Below are 17,232 nucleotides of genomic sequence, written 5' to 3'. Positions count from 1 at the left end.
CTGTGCAGACCAATCCAGTCGCTCAGTCGAGTTTCTGTCAGATATTCACGCACTTGGTGACTCCAGTGAGGGGTGTACTGTTTCGCTACAAAATAAAGTTGTCCTTATTCAGCTTCGGAGGCAAACAGTTTTGCAACATAGGACGATACTATTGACCGTTAACCGTGTTTCCTTCAAACAAGAATAGGCCGTAAGCTCATGGGATATCGCACAAAACACATTGACTCTGAGAGAATCTCCTATATGCTCATTGTGTGCATGCGGATTCTGTACGCCTCAAAATCGAACATGGTGTCTCATTATTTTCCCTCTAAGGTGGAAAATCGCTTTATCACTGAACACGATGCATTGTGCTAATATATTATCACTGGCAAAGCATTCTGAAACTCGTCAGAAAATGCTACACGTTTGCATTTGTCGCCATGACGCAGAGCCTATAACACCTGTAACTTGTACAGCTTCATAACCAACCGAAGCCTCAAAGCACGCGACATTGTTGTTGTAGGCAGTTGTAACCCCCGAGTGGGACGACGATTGATTTTGTAAGCCTACGTTGGAAAGCAGTTTCAATTCGAGCAACATTTTCGGAGGAAACACGAGGGCGGCCATAACTATCCTTTACATACACATTCTGTGTCTACAAATTGTCGATACCTTCTGAGAATGTTCCATCCATTCGGAAGATCAATTTGGTACCTCAGCTTGAAACGTGTTTGTACTATAATCATGGAATTACATTCGCCAAGTCGAGAACACAAAATGATTTCTGCTGCGAAGTGGCCATATTGCAACATGTGATGATAACGAAGCAAACAGATGACAACTGACATCTAGCGGCAAAGAATAAAAACTAGACAATGTATCGTTTCCTCGAATAACCGAACCGTGGCGCAGCGATCGATAGTTTTGGCAAGATAATGCTTTGTAACACGTATGTTCTTTCTGAAACACTCTGTATTTTGGTGTATGCTTTGGGGCGGCTCCTGCTCAGAGCCTTTAATCCCTGACGCAGGCGCTACTCACTGTCGACGGCCAGCAGCAGCTCGCCGCGCGCCACGTCCCCAGCGGCGCCCCGGACCTGGCAGATATAGGCGCCTGCGTCGGCCGCCGGATCGACGCCGCGGATGTGCAGAGCGGCGCCACCGTCGCGCAGCTCGTGTCGCAAGTCAGCTGTCACGGGGACTCCCCGGCGCTCCCAGGAGACGCCGCTGATTGGGTAGCCGGCGTACGGACAGCGCAGCGTCACGTCGGCAGACTCCAGGACGCGCACGGGGCTCATGGAAGATCGGACGTACGGCGGACCTGTGCAGCATTACGCCGCGCAAGCTAAGCACGATGTGCAAACTCTAAAGCAGTGATCATCAAAGTTTTGGCTCCTGAGCCAATACTGACATTGTGGAGCAGCACTTCGAGCATTTTATTATCAGCCCTAGAATAAAAAGGTGCGAACTCTGAGAAAAATAACTAGATGAGGTAAAACTTTACCTCACGTTTTTCTAAATTATCTCTATTAATATAAAGGTTCTGGAGTAATACAAAGTAATAAATAAGCAAGATGCAACATTCATTACAAAATATTGGTAATTTTTTACTATACGACAAAGCCAATAATGCTTATAATGTCAATATTTTTATTATATGATTGTTGTGATCAGTGGAAATATGAGAGTCTACTTACCTTTTATGGAACATTTCATAAAACATAAGAAGAATCATTGAAACAAACAAATACTGTTTAGCACAATATGACAAATAATACATACATTAGTAAAAAATATAAAGCTAACTACAGCGAATAACAATAGTTCATCATGTAAAAGGAAATAAAGATTTTATAAATTAATTTCGAAATCACATGAAATTTTGAATATATAAAACATTTTCAAAACAAGTTGTTATGACAAATATGACAAATATTTTTCCAACGGTCTTTGCACGCTGGTTTAGAACGGTCACAGCAGTCAAAGAAGCTTTTTCAGTCTTCTTTTCGACTGCAAAGAATGCTTTGTCCAGTTTTTTTTATTTTTATTTATTTATTTATTATTTTTTTTTTTTTTAGGTTGCTTCTGATTGAGTTGGTGGAATATCGCTCCCAAAATATGTCAAAGCCTGTTCCAACGGTGTGCGAAGCTCTTATGGCCAATTCGTTTTATGAGTCTGTCTTTCATGTCTTTTTCGACCAGCCCAAACGCCAATGACTTGAGAAAATTGCTTCGGCTTTTTGTGCCACCATTTCCCTTATACACTGGTGCCCAAAATCTAAGCAACAAACGGAAATTTTGCAAGGTTGCGTTTATTTTGTCACGAGACAGTAAAGGAGAAAAAATGTAAAGAATACATAACATAAATAACTGCTATATGCATAACGGTAGACAGTTGAACGGATATGCACACACATTTCGGTAACTAATTAGAGAGCTTAGTGTGGGGTGTGACCACCTCTGGCAGCAACACAGGCCCGACAACGACAGGGGATGTTGCGAATGATGTCATCAATCTCATGTTGAGGCAATAACGCCCATTCTTCCTGCAGAGCTGCTCGCAAGTCTTGGACAGTGGTTGGTGGATGCTGACGTGATGCAACTTGTCTCTCTGTCGCATCCCAGACATGCACTATGGGATTCACAGCGGGAGAGCGAGCAGGCCACGCCATATGTGCAACGTTTTCCATTTCCAAGAAAATATCAACCACCGTTTCTTATGTGGTCGAGCATTATCGTTCATCAATATGAAGTATGGGTCCACGCCACCTCGCAACAACCTCACATGAGATTCCAAGATCTTCATCCCTACAATTTCATGAAAAGGTCTTCGGTTGATCCACATGACCCCTGCCCAAACCAGTAGGTTCAAAACATGGCTCTGAGCACTATGGGACTTAACTTCTAAGGTCATCAGTCCCCTAGAACGTAGAACTACTTAAACCTAACTAACTTAAGGACATCACACACATCCATGCCCGAGGCAGGATTCGAACCTGCGACCGTAGCGGTAGCGTGGTTCCAGACTGTAGCACCTAGAACAGCTCGGCCACCCCGGCCGGCCCACACCAGTAGGCATCCACCTCGATATCGGTCTCTTTCCACAATGCTTGGGTCCTAAAATCGCGTTCCACGTTCCTTCCAGATGCGAATGCTTTTACATTCACTCTCCAGACCAACTCGAGACTCATCTGCGAATAGAAGATTGGCCCACTCTTCGACATCCAGGTGGTATGTTGACGACTTCAGTCTAGGCGTTCTCTTCTGTGGAGACGCCTCGGAGGTAAACATACAGCTGGTCTCTGAGAACGAAGGTGACTCTGCCGAAGCCATCTGTCACCGTTTGTCTCGACACCACACGTCCAGTGGATCTGCGACATCAGATGCCAGTGTCAGTGCGTTACTGAGCCTGGTCCGTCGTGCACTTGTAGCCAAATAACACGTCTCTCTTTCTCATATCACATATGGTCGGCCCTGACCTGGTCTTCGGAATACTGTTTCGGTCTCTATAAGTTATCGCCACATCCGAGAAACAACAGAACGTTTAACATTAAGCCATGGGGCCACGTCAGTTTGCGACTGTCCTGCTTCCATTCTTCCGGCCCTCCACCGCAGAGGATCTGGCAGCCCTCTTCTTTCCGCCATACCGCTCCGTCTGTGACTGTATACACATCGATTGTGAATGTGTGACTACCCGGCACACACTACCTCATTTGATAGGAGCCCTCAAATCATCGCTGGCGTGGTTGTCCGTTGATTGGAATGCCACCTTCTGTGCAGAACACGATTGTACGGACATCTGTTGACAGTCTGCATGATTATACCGTGAATTAGACACAAGATAGGCAAATAGCGGTTTGTTGCTTTAATTTTTGTCACCAGTGTACAAGGTATAGACATTTATTGCTGACGCATCTAAAAGTCCATACATACGAGGGCAGTTCAATAAGTAATGCAACACATTTTTTCTGAAACAGGGGTTGTTTTATTCAGCATTGAGATACACCAGGTTATTCCCCAATCTTTTAGCTACACAACACTGTTTTTCAACGTAATCTCCATTCAATGCTACGGCCTTACGCCACCTTGAAATGAGGGCCTGTATGCCTGCACGGTACCATTCCACTGGTCGATGTCGGAGCCAACGTCGTACTGCATCAATAACTTCTTCATCATCCGCGTAGTGCCTCCCACGGATTGCGTCCTTCATTGGGCCAAACATATGGAAATCCGACGGTGCGAGATCGAGGCTGTAGGGTGCATGGGGAAGAACAGTCCACTAAAGTTTTGTGAGCTCCTCTCGGGTGCGAAGACTTGTGTGAGGTCTTGCGTTGTCATGAAGAAGGAGAAGTTCGTTCAGATTTTTGTGCCTACGAACATGCTGAAGTCGTTTCTTCAATTTCTGAAGAGTAGCACAATACACTTCAGAGTTGATCGTTTGACCATGGGGAAGGACATCGAACAGAATAACCCCTTCAGCGTCCCAGAAGACTGTAACCATGACTTTACCGGCTGAGGGTATGGCTTTAAACTTTTTCTTGGTAGGGGAGTGGGTGTGGCGCCACTCCATTGATTGCCGTTTTGTTTCAGGTTCGAAGTGATGAACCCATGTTTCATCGCCTGTAACAATCTTTGACAAGAAATTTTCACCCTCAGCCACATGACGAGCAAGCAATTCCGCACAGATGGTTCTCCTTTGCTCTTTATGGTGTTCGGTTAGACAACGAGGGACCCAGCGGGAACAAACCTTTGAATATCCCAACTGGTGAACAATTGTGACAGCACTACCAACAGAGATGTCAAGTTGAGCACTGAGTTGTTTGATGGTGATACGTCGAGTGTGTTCGCACGCTCCGCCATTGCAGGAGTCACAGCTATGCACGGCCGGCCCGCACGCGGGAGATCAGACAGTCTTGCTTGACCTTGCGGCGATGATGACACACGCTTTGCCCAACGACTCACCGTGCTTTTGTCCACTGCCAGATCACCGTAGACATTCTGCAAGCGCCTATGAATATCTGAGACGCCCTGGTTTTCCGCCAAAAGAAACTCGATCACTGCCCGTTGTTTGCAACGCACATCCGTTACAGACGCCATTTTAACAGCTCCGTACAACGCTGCCACTTGTCGGAAGTCAATGAAACTATACGAGACGAAGCGGGAATGTTTGAAAATATTCCACAAGAAATTTCCGGTTTTTTCAACCAAAATTGGCCGAGAAAAAAAATGTGTTGCATTACTTATTGAACTGCCCTCGTATATCGCTCAGGCCAGCGTCTGGTTTTTCGTGCTGTTGTCTTATTGTGTTATAGCAAATCGAACACATCTTCTCCCTCTTTGTTACCGTTGCAGAGAAGTACTATGTTCGTTTGTCTTGCCATCCATGCCATCTCATACTTTGCCTATCTCATGAATCGTTGACAACAGAATAAGATTTTTTTTGTTTTTGTTTTTTTTTTTAACTGGACGTACGACTCTAGCATTTTTCTCTTTCCTGTGTATGAATGCAGACGAAAAAAAGATCTATTCTTGGTTTTGAGCAGGGGTTCTGGTTTGTCTTTGCATAAGGTGCCTATCATTGTCAAATTTTTGTCAGCACGTTTGTCGGATACTTCACAAGAAGCAAACAAATTGTCTGTCGTAATGTTCTACTTGGTTCCATATACATGTTCACATATTTTCATCACATGATATGTGGGAATCGAAAAGTATTTATCCCTGCTTTCTTTTCCCAAATATGGAATGTACCCATTAAACTAATACGTTCTCGCGTCACATAAAGAAATTATCTTAAGCCTAGGTTTGTCCGGCTTGCTTGACAGATACATTTTGAAGGAGAATTTGCATGGGAAGCTAATGAGTGTTTCGTCAGTGTTTAGGAGAGCTGAGGGAATGTATAGTTCGTGACTACACGTGACAAACATAACCCCATAAACAACGGAAACCAGTGCATTTGTCTCTTGTTCTTCTTTGCTATCGAGTATTTTGTTATCTTAGACGAATAATCAAAAATTCGAACCAGTTTTTCGCTGCGACACCTCTGAAAAATAGGGACCACATATTAGCACAACTGAAATGAGCATTTTTAGAGCCCCACATTTTACTTTTATTTCTTTTTGGTTGGTATTTCCAATATACTAATGGGGCGACATAAATTTTGCGTTTGCTACAGCAGTTTTTTGTTATGTTTACATAACAATGAGTGAAGCCACTTAATTAGTAAACAAAAGTTGAAGTAATTTCGGGGTAGACGTTTCGTTCCTTGCTTCGTCTCTTACTATTTCCTCCGTGGTCCTTAACAGATTGTCAAAAGACATTTTCTAAGTCTGTAAAGAAACGTACCACCTATTTTGTAAAAGAATTAAACGTAAATAACAAGGCAGGGTTGATTTTTTACCCCGAAGAAACAAATCTTCTCATTTACCTGTTTTAAAGTGATGGAGAATGGAGCCTGAGAGATAACAAAGACTCCTGCTAGAGAAGACGGTAGTACCGAATAGGATAAAGAATGCCGGGCGGAGTGGCCGTGTGGTTCTAGGCGCTACAGTCTGGAGCCGAGCGACCGCTACGGTCGCAGGTTCGAATCCTGCCTCGGGCATGGATGTGTGTGATGTCCTTAGGTTAGTTAGGTTTAATTAGTTCTAAGTACTAGGCGACTGATGGCCTCAGAAGTTAAGTCGCATAGTGTTCAGAGTCATTTTAGCCATTTGATAAAGAATGAGATGGACTGAGGTAATCATTTACCCTGATTTGTTCTTCTGGGATTAACTGGTAACCTACGTAAATTAGTAAGTTATGAGTCTCCAATAGACTAGCTGCAGGAATGGCTTGATAAACTGCAGCCGGGCTGTCCGGAAGTGATCGTTAAATCGACCATTGGCTGGACGGCTACATGGAGACCATTTGCAGCCACGCTCGGACTTCATGTTCCAAGACCTGTCCCCAGGCCACAGTTGTTCGCGAGTTATTTGGAGAACATTCTGGACAATTCGAGTGGATGAATTGGCCACCCACAGCGCCCTACGTGGGACATAGTCGAGAGGCCAGTTCGGGGACAAAAATTATGGACGTCTTTACAGGGAGCATGGTACAAAAAAATGGTTCAAATGGGTCTGAGCACTATGGGACTTAACTGCTGTGGTCATCAATCCCCTAGAACTTAGAACTACTTAAACCTAACTAACCTAAGGACAACACACACATCCATGCCCGAGGCAGGATTCGAACCTGCGACCGTAGCGGTGACGCGGTTCCAGACTGTAGCGCCTAGAACCGCACGGCCACTCCGGCCGGCCAGCATGGTACAATATTTCTGCAAGGGATTCCATGCCCTGTCGAGTTCCTGCACTACACTGGGTAAGAGGAAGTATCACATCACTTTTGTCATTTCATTGTACACATTAGTTATTAGTAAATTAATCATCCGCTCACACAGACAACACAACAACACTTCGTCACAACTTCGGGGTCGCTGAGGGCGACAGCGGTCTGAAGCGGAGATTAGGTGACACGAAGTGTTCCGAATGGTGCCGATTTGCAACGTTCAAGTAAAGGACGGCCAGCGGCAGCTTATCGCTCCCTCCCGTGGGCCGCAATTTGAAGACCACTGCTCTAGAGCGTCACGTCACTGAATAGTACGATACCACTAACACAGCGGTCAAGGACTGAGCTACTATGTTGTGCATTTTTAATGTATTCGCCTCTTGCTTCCAATGGGTGCCCTTCTGTGACATTCCACCATCACTTAAAAGAACATTTAATTGCTACAACCCGACAATCAGGTACCTAAACAACAATGTACACATGTCTGGCAGCATAACAAGTGTGAGAAACATGGAGAATTCTATGAGCAAGTTATTTCAGTATTGGGTGGACCTATAGTTACTTTTGACTACAAACTAGTCTCTGAAGATGTGTCACTGACTTAGTGAGGGCTGAGGAACATCAGGAATGAAAAGTGACAGCATTTATTAATTAAGGCATTTTTGTATGTATATTTAAATATTCTCTCCGTGAAAAGAAAAAAATGTAGGACACATTTTAGTTTTTAGAGATCGAGTATTAGATTGTCGACATTAATTTAAGTAAAGCTACGATATATATATACATATATATATATATACTGTTCTTCTCCAGGTGTCAAGGAATTCTCTCTAATAAATATTGTATAACAGAAGAATTAATTAATAATGTTACTTGTGTCTTTCAGAACTGATAAAATTCCAAGTCTCATGTATAAACTCATTATTTCATATAAGTCAGTCCACATTTATGTCGCCAGTTCAGATGGAACGACTTTGTTTCAGTTGTTTCTGATTCACGAACCAGTAAAAAATGCCACTGTCTGGCAAAAAAGTGACATATAGCTTTATACATGCACACAAACAAACACACACACCATCAGCAGATATGTTATTGATTAAATTTACAGTTGTCTGTAACATGCAGAATGGCTACGACAGTGCATTAGAGTTGTTCGTGTTAGTATTGCTATCAAGACTGGTGAGTTATATGAGCGTGAACAGCGTTAGATGTTGAGTGATTTCTGTGAATGATGTGGAGATGCTGCGCACTTGTGTGCGGCAGCTTTATTAGTGTTGTGGATTGGCAGGAGCCAACCCTCGGAGTTTGGGGGAAGCCGAAAGGCACGCGTTTAAGCTCACGCAGGCTGGCGTGAGATCTGGAACAGGACAAGGAATTTATACTTCAGAAAAAAGGTGGTACTTGGTGGAATACTTAACTTTAATCCATTAATGTTGAACGTAGCTCTTGTCTGTACATTCTTCACAATATCAATAGCAACTGATAATGGCGCCTTGCTAGGTCGTAGCAAATGACGTAGCTGAAGGCTATGGTAACTATCGTCTCGGCAAATGAGAACGTATTTTGTCAGTGAACCATCGCTAGCAAAGTCGGTTGTACAACGGGGGCGAGTGCTAGGAAGTCTCTCTAAACCTGCCGTGTGGCGGCGCTCGGTCTGCAATCACTGATAGTGGCGACACGCGGGTCCGACGTATGCTAACGGACCGCGGCCGATTTAAAGGCTACCACCTAGCAAGTGTGGTGTCTGGCGGTGACACCACAATTAGAACGTGGTAGAGTAGCAAAAGAGGTCTCGTTGTGAATCTACAATTCGTCGGCTAGTCAGATCGTACAGTATCCAGATGTATGGGGCATTCGGTTTTGCCTGTATTCTGATGTTGGACTGTATGGGAACGTGAGGGCAACCATTACCTTCGTCAAGGTTCGGTCGATCACGTCTGAGCCCCAAAAGGGAGGACTGCCGTTTTGGGCACCAAGCACGTGGTAATCCCTCCACATCTGCAGTTTTTACGTGAGAACAAGCAATGGAATCCCTGTAACATTCTGTCTCATTCGGCACCACTGGTCAGTGACTAACAGCTCTCGGACTAGGGAATTACCGACCCATCCGTTGGCTACGGTCAACACCACAACATAGCTGGCTACGGTTGGAGTGATATCGGGACCAGGAGGCATGGACTGCTGATGAATGGCGTTGCATTATGTTCAGCAATGAATCACTGTTCCACACTACCCCAGATAATCATCGTATACGAGTATGGTAGCGACTTGGGGAGATGTCTCAGGCTTCCAGTGTTTTGGGGAGGAACAGCGATGTTACTCCTGCCATCATGAAATGGGGAACCATTTGGTATGACATCACGCCCTCAAGTGTTATCTCTCACGTGACAGCATCGAGGTTACACATGGCACGTTTCTCTATGAATTGTCTGCATGATATTAAGGTACTCTCGTGGCCAGCAAGACCCCAGATGCGTCCGTGATAGAACATGTGTGGGACCTGTATCTGGGACACCAGGGACCGTTAACAGCAGGTGTGGGCTAGCTTGCCTCAGGAGAAGATACAACGCCTAGATGGGGTGCAGCGTCATACTGGTAAATGGGTTCATACTGCTACGATCTTTGTTAATTTTGCTACATATCATAATCACTGAGGTACCACCCTGTCAACCAGTGAAATTTAATTTTGTTTCCTCCTCCTCTTCTGGATGCTTCAAATTTTTTGTCAGGCTGCGTATTTAAAATATCCCTGATCTCCAAGGAAACTTGGGCTTCCTAGCACATGATATGAAGAGACAAACGTTTTTTATAAAAAATCCAAAGAAAGACTATTTGTAATTTTAAAATAATATTCAATTGTTGCAAAAGTAAAAATGATTTTATTTAAGATTTAAATGTAAGAAAAGTACTACGATATTAAAAAAATATTTTCTACACACACATTACTTCACAAAATTAATGTTACTTATGTGTCGTTTAGTTTATTCGTGCTAGACGATTTTTGATGCACGATCAGTGCAATCAAAAACTTTTCCTCACAAATATTTTGAGTTCAATTCAACGGTGCCTTTGTAGGGTTCTACTGTTTGAAATTCTGATGCTATCTTCGTTTCCCACAATATTCAGAAAATTCCTGTCATCGAAAGTGTCACTATTAACTGCGTCTTTTATTACTTCTTAATTTATCTGTACTCCGTTGGCCATTGTACTAATGACATATGGTCATCCAAATTTTCATTTCAAGAGCAAACTTAGAGGAAAATAAATGCCATTGCTGTGAAATAAAAAACACTAAAACGAAATTAAAAAGACAGTAGACCGCAGATGTTTATTTGTTTTTACAATGATCAGCAATGGATAACGAATTGGAAAGATGTCGGTCACAGCCTATAAATTAAAACCATTCGTTGCCTTTATTTGGGAAAATTGTCATAAACCACAATCAGGATAGCTGGACCAGAGAAGCGCTTCTGAACTGTCTTTTTCCTACTTTTCAATTGGTGTGCTGTAACACGAATAATCGCTTATTAACTACGTATATTTTTCTTCGGCTCCTTTCATTTCAGGAAATTACAATTACGAGAATCCTTTAAATTAAGAACTATTGAACCTGCACACATAAATAACAAGGTCTTAAATGAAGCATGAGCTAATAAATGAAAAAAGGCAAGTTTTGGATAATCCTAACGTAATGAAGTGGTCTTGAAGTATACTTGTTGGACAAGAAGGATTGCAGAGACTACCTAGTGTGGACGTTGGGAACTGACACATGACATCGCTGACATGTTTTAAATGTTTCGTTCTAACTACAGTTAACAGTTCTATGTCTGTGTAATTTAGATCGTATCCACAGTCGATGATATGTTGTGCAAGTGGTAAAGGAAAATTTTCACAATACAATCTTATATATTTTCCGTCTTGTTAGTAATTTCCGCTGTGCTCAGTGCTGACCTTCATTATTCGAAATCTTTTATTATTACGATTTTATCAAGTACTTTCTTGCAGATACGCATATACGTATCGCCCTGAAGCTGCAGCAGCTAGGAAAGCGGCGTCCTTCGTGACGCCTCTTTGCCCTTGGTAATAAGGAAACGATGAGGCAATGTTTGATCCTACTATAGCAAGATCAACATTTTGACTAGTGTGGTAAAGAAATATAATGAATGACGAACGACATATGACTGTTTCTAGATCTTGAGCGGATAATTTCAAATGCCCCTGAGAGTGGTCTTAGTAACGTACTGCTTTTCACAGACTGCACACGTTTGAACAAACCCATTACGGCGATGGCAGTGGTCACCGTTGTCGTCTTGACATACCACGGTGTTACGGACTGCGTAAATCTTCGCCGAACTTCCACTTCTGAGAAATGATTGGATTATTGCCGGCCGCGGTGGTCTAGCGGTTCTAGGGGCGCAGTCCGGAACCGCGCGACTGCTACGGTCGCAGGTTCGAATCCTGCCTCGGGCATGGATGTGTGTGATGTCCTTAGGTTAGTTAGGTTTAAGTAGTTCTAAGTTCTAGGGGACTGATGACCACAGATGTTAAGTCCCATAGTGCTCAGAGCCATTTGAACCATATTTTTTTGATTGGATTATTATAGTACCAAAATTTTTTTGCCTGTAGCAGTTCGTTATCCAAACTGAGGTGCGGCGCTTCCGAAATAATTGCGCTTATCTTCACGAGATACGATGCGTTATGAGCATCATCCAACAATCGGGTCCCTCTCAAAGCGTATTATACCCACGAAGAACAAAGCATTATCACTTTTGAGTGGTTTTGTAGAGGCTGACCGACCAGCTTTACTTAATTGAAAACATAGTGTCTTCAGAAGCCCTCAGCTGACATTACATGTCTATAGTTCTCGTATATTTTTAATAATGGAAGCAGATTGTTGCATATGAGATATATCTTGTTACTAAGAGGCTTTTTTCTTTTGAGCTGTTTTTCGACATTGTAGCTTTTAGTTATTGCTGCCTTTAGTAATGAACAATATCAGTGACTCCGGAGCACGAACGTTTCGTGTTCCATTTTACGGGCTTCTGTTGTCATGGTTACAGGTTACTCAGCTGCTCGACTATGTTCAACAGCAACAACTTACATGCCGCGAACGCAGGTAGCTGCTTATAGACATTGAGAACAGCTGATGCCTCGACTGACGTATGCCATTTTTAATGACATGTGGTTTTTCAAAATTAGTACGAAATGAACATAAAATACCAGAATTCTGGGCTGTTAGCACAGGAGACATATTCTCGAAACACTGTCGCATTAGAACAAAACGCCAAATCCTTTACTACGGAACTAGTTGCAGTTCTCTTAATTCCATCTCTTGATACCAACTTACCTACACCTTTGACAAACTTGACAGGACTAGGTCGAGTTCTCAGTTACAGTGCATACCTGGAGAGTGTCAAAGAAGCACAGAAGTACTCTGTGGCTTTTAGTTTAATACCTCGCTTTGGAAAACCAAAAACTGCACGCGTGTGCAAGAGCATGGCCTAAGGAAGCTGAAGTGAATACCAACCATAAATGCTGAGTCTGGCTTCGTGAGATGTGATGCCCATTGAGTTGGCAGCACTGCAGGTATACAAGCCGCCGTCCTGCACGCGAACGGATGAGACGTTCACGTGGCTGATGACGTCACCGACTTGGTCTACATACTGACCGATAGTGTACCTGCGAACAAAAAGATGAAACAAAACACGGGATGTGGTTTTGAACATTACTGAAGCAGTGGGTGCATCTCTTGGCTGCTGCCAAGTTACCTACGTGCCATCCGCCCCGGTAGCTGAATGGTCAGCGTGACAGACTGTCAATCCTAAGGGCCCGGGTTCGATTCCCGGCTGGGTCGGAGATTTTCTCCGCGCAGGTCGCCGAAGTGGCGTCAAATCGAAAGACTTGCACCAGGCGAACGGTCTACCCGACGAGAGGCCCTATCCACACGACATTTCCATTTTACCTACGTGCCTCTCGAGCTGTCACATAGTTCTTTGCGGTTATGACAGGTACTGCCCAACTAAATTGGAAAAAAAAGAAGAAATATATCGCGCAAATTGGTTGATAGAGGAAACAATGGAGCCAGACCAAAACTTGACATTCTAGTGGATGCAGGTTGCAGCGTCTAAGCAAGTCTGGGTTTGCAATGCGAATGACGTCAGACATAGGAGATATAAATATAAAAAAAACTGGAATATTTTGCTTACTTTCACTCCACTGTGTCATATAGTGTCATATTTTTGGGTAACTCCACAAAGAGAGAAAAAAATTTTTAGAGTACAGAAGTGTATAATAAGAGTAATGAGTAGTGTAAATCCAAGAACATCATGTCGAAACCTATTCAAAGTATTGGGCATATTAATCACAGCTTCTCAGTATATTTATTCCTTAATAAAGTTTGTTGTAAATAATGCATCTCTTTTTCCAACTAACTGCTTAGTACACAGTACCAATACTAGGAATAAGAACAATATACATAAAGATTTAAAATCACTTACTCTTGCCCAGAAAGGAGTCCAGTATTCAGCAACGATATTTTCAATAAGTTTCCAGCATCCATTAAGAGTTTAGTTTCAGACAAGGCACAATGTAAACATATTTTAAAAGAATTTTTGGTGGCCAATTGCTTCTATTCCATCCATGAGTTTCTCAAAAAGTGCAGTAGACCATTTTAATGAAAATTTATTATACTTTAATTTTCGACAATAGTTGGTTGTAACAGCTGAGTAACTACCTACTGTGTGAATGATGGATGTATGGAAAGCAGATGTAAGTCTTAAGTCTGTAAATAGTGGAAGTTTAATTTGAAATCTTGTACATAATCTGACCGTTCTTAACTGAGGATCACTGAAGTGAATAATTTACTTTAATTTTTGACAATACTTGGTTGTAATAGCCAAGAAACAAGCAAATGTCTGAATGATGGATTTGATGAAAGCAGATGTAAGTATTAAACCTGTGCCGGTCGGGGTGGCCTAGCGGTTCTAGGCGCTACAGTCTGGAACCGCGCGACCGCTACGGTCGCAGGTTCGAATCCTGCCTCGGGAATGGATGTGTGTGATGTCCTTAGGTTAGTTAGGTTTAAGTAGTTCTAAGTTCTAGGGGACTGATGACCTCAGAAGTTATGTCCCATAGTGCTCGGAGCCATTTATTAAACCTGTAAATGTTAGAAGTTTAAATTTAATTCATGTACATAATTTTACTGTTTATTGACTGAGTATCATTAAAATGAATGAAACTCAAGTTTTTACGATTACATTTTTGTAATGTGTTTATCTGATATGCTCCACACCCAGGAGGATTCCCTCTTTTATGGGTCTATGGAATGAATAATTAATTTAATCTAATCTTATGCGGAGATGAAGAGCCACGCTCTGGATGGACTAAGGTGGAGGGTTGCAACAGACCAGTTTCCGGAACGAAGACCGCAACAAAAATAACAAGCTTAATCTTTTGAATTGCCAGAATTTCCGAGCAGAAGCTGTTCTACCAAAATTTGGAATCACACGAAAATGCTACGACATATTACCTTAGAAAATTCGTTAAAAATGTACCTGGTTAATGAAGCAATACCAGAGGTAGCAAATTTCTATATAAGGAGAATAACAGTGCCGGCGCTATTTTCCTGACGAATTCAACTGGACGTCAGTCGGTGTGATGGAGCGAACTGCGAATGTCTTGCAGAAGCTGAGCGCGGTGCACACCGGCGCCGACACCTACCTGTGGCCGAGGCGGGAGGCGGTGAGGGGCCGGCCGTCGAGGTGCCAGGTGAACTGCGGGGGCGGGCTGCCGGCGGCGGCGCAGCGCAGCGACACGGGGCTGCCCGGGCTCAGCGCCTGCTCCACGAACGTCCACTGCAGCTCCGGCACCGTGTCTACAACAAGACGCAGCCCTCTGTTAGGCCGGTGGCGAAAACTGCGCGCTAGTTGAAACCTTGCAACCTGATTGCTCCAGTCAGACCTCGTAACTTCACACACAGTCTGTTCGCCGTTGCCAGTGCGCTAAAACATGTCGCCAAGTTACCAGTTTTCGAGCGGTGCCGTGCAGAGTTTGTGCAAAATACAGGGTGATTCAAACAGAATACCACAACTTTAGGAATTTAAAACTCTGCAACGACAAAAGGCAGAGCTAAGCACTATCTGTCGGCGAATTAAGGGAGCTATAAAGTTTCATTTAGTTGTACATTTGTTCGCTTGAGGTGCTGTTGATTAGGCGTCAGCGTCAGTTGATGCTAAGATGGCGACCGCTCAACAGAAAGCTTTTTGTGTTATTGAGTACGGCAGAAGTGAATCGACGACAGTTGTTCAGCGTGCATTTCGAACGAAGTATGGTGTTAAACCTCCTGATAGGTGGTGTATTAAACGTTGGTATAAACAGTTTACAGAGAATGGGTGTTTGTGCAAAGGGAAAAGTTCTGGACGGCCGAGAACGAGTGATGAAAATGTAGCACGCATCCAGCAAGCATTTGTTCGCAGCCCAGGAAAATCGATTCGCTGAGCTAGCAGAGAGCTGCAAATTCCACAATCAACTGTATGGAGAGTCCTACGAAAAAGGTTAGTTATGAAACCTTATCGTCTGAAATTGGTTCAAGCACTGTCTGCAGCTGATAAGATTAAAAGAATCGATTTCTGTGATTTTATCCTTGCTCAAATGGAAACAGATGAATCTTTCGTTTTAAAGATTGTGTTTAGTGATGAAGTAACTTTCCACACTAACGGGAAAGTCAACCGGCCCAATGTCTGTATATGGGGCACTGAGAATCCGCGGGAAACAACTCAGTATGAACGTGACTCGCCTAAGGTGAACGTTTCCTGTGCCATTTCAGCCAATAAAGTTTTTGGTCCCTTTTTCTTCGAAGGTGCTACTGTAACTGGACTACAGTATCTGGAGATGTTAGAGAATTGGCTGTTCCCTCAGCTCGAACAAGAAGCACAACAATTCATATTTCAGCAGGATGGAGCGCCACCACATTGGCACTCATCTGTCCGTAACTACCTGAACGTCAACTACCCGAGGCGATGGATCGGCCGCCAGGCAGCCCGTGACAGAGCACTTCATCACTGGCCTCCAAGAAGCCCTGATCTTACCCCCTGCGATTTTTTCTTATGGGGGTATGTTAAGGATATGGTGTTTCGGCCACCTCTCCCAGCCGCCATTGATGATTTGAAACGAGAAATAACAGCAGCTATCCAAACTGTTACGCCTGATATGCTACAGAGAGTGTGGAACGCGTTGGAGTATCGGGTTGATATTGCTCGTGTGTCTGGAGGGGGCCATATTGAACATCTCTGAACTTGTTTTTGAGTGAAAAAAAAACCTTTTTAAATACTCTTTGTAATGATGTACAACAGAAGGTTATATTATGTTTCTTTCATTAAACACACATTTTTAAAGTTGTGGTATTCTTTTTTAATCACCCTGTACAATGAAGACCCAAAGAAACTCGTACACCTGCCTAATGTGGTGCAGGGCCCTGCGAGCACGCAGAACTGCCGCAACACTACGTGGCGTGGACTCGACTAATGTCCGAAGCAGTGCTGGAGGGAATTGACACCATAAATCGTGCAAGGCTGTCCTTAAATCCTTAAGAGTACAAGGGGGTGGAGCACAGCACGTTGGTAGCCATCCCAGATATGCTCAGTAACGTTCATGTCTGGAGAGTTTGGTAGCCAGCGGAAGTTTTTTAAATTCAGAACAATGTTCCTGGAGCCACTCTGTAGCAATTCTGGACGTGTGGAGTGTCGCATTGTCCTGCTGGAATTGCCAAAAATCAGTCGGGATGCACAGTGGACACGAATGGATGCAGGTGATCAGACAGGATGCTTCCGTTCGTGTCACCTGTCAGAGTCGTATCTAGACGTATCAGGGGTCTCATATCACTCCAACTGCACACGCCCCACACCATTACAGAGCCTCCTCCAGCTTGAAC

At 43.5% G+C, this 17,232-nt stretch overlaps 1 protein-coding gene across 1 annotated transcript in view; it reads right to left on the bottom strand.

Annotated features, from left to right (window-relative positions):
• The window catches only part of LOC126456738 (Down syndrome cell adhesion molecule-like protein Dscam2), a 427,689-nt gene that overhangs the window by 201,644 nt on the left and 208,813 nt on the right, over positions 1 to 17,232 (bottom strand). Inside the window, exons 8-10 of the mRNA XM_050092487.1 lie at positions 15,024 to 15,177; positions 12,832 to 12,983; positions 1,024 to 1,302 (exon numbers count right to left, since the gene is read on the bottom strand). Of these exons, the coding sequence (XP_049948444.1) occupies positions 1,024 to 1,302; positions 12,832 to 12,983; positions 15,024 to 15,177 (585 nt within the window). The remainder of the gene's footprint in view (positions 1 to 1,023; positions 1,303 to 12,831; positions 12,984 to 15,023; positions 15,178 to 17,232) is intronic.

The sequence above is a fragment of the Schistocerca serialis genome, chromosome 1 (assembly GCF_023864345.2).
Source record: "Schistocerca serialis cubense isolate TAMUIC-IGC-003099 chromosome 1, iqSchSeri2.2, whole genome shotgun sequence".
Classification (NCBI taxonomy): domain Eukaryota; kingdom Metazoa; phylum Arthropoda; class Insecta; order Orthoptera; family Acrididae; genus Schistocerca; species Schistocerca serialis.
Note: the sequence above shows the minus strand (reverse complement) of the source record. Positions and strands in the feature narration are given on the sequence as shown.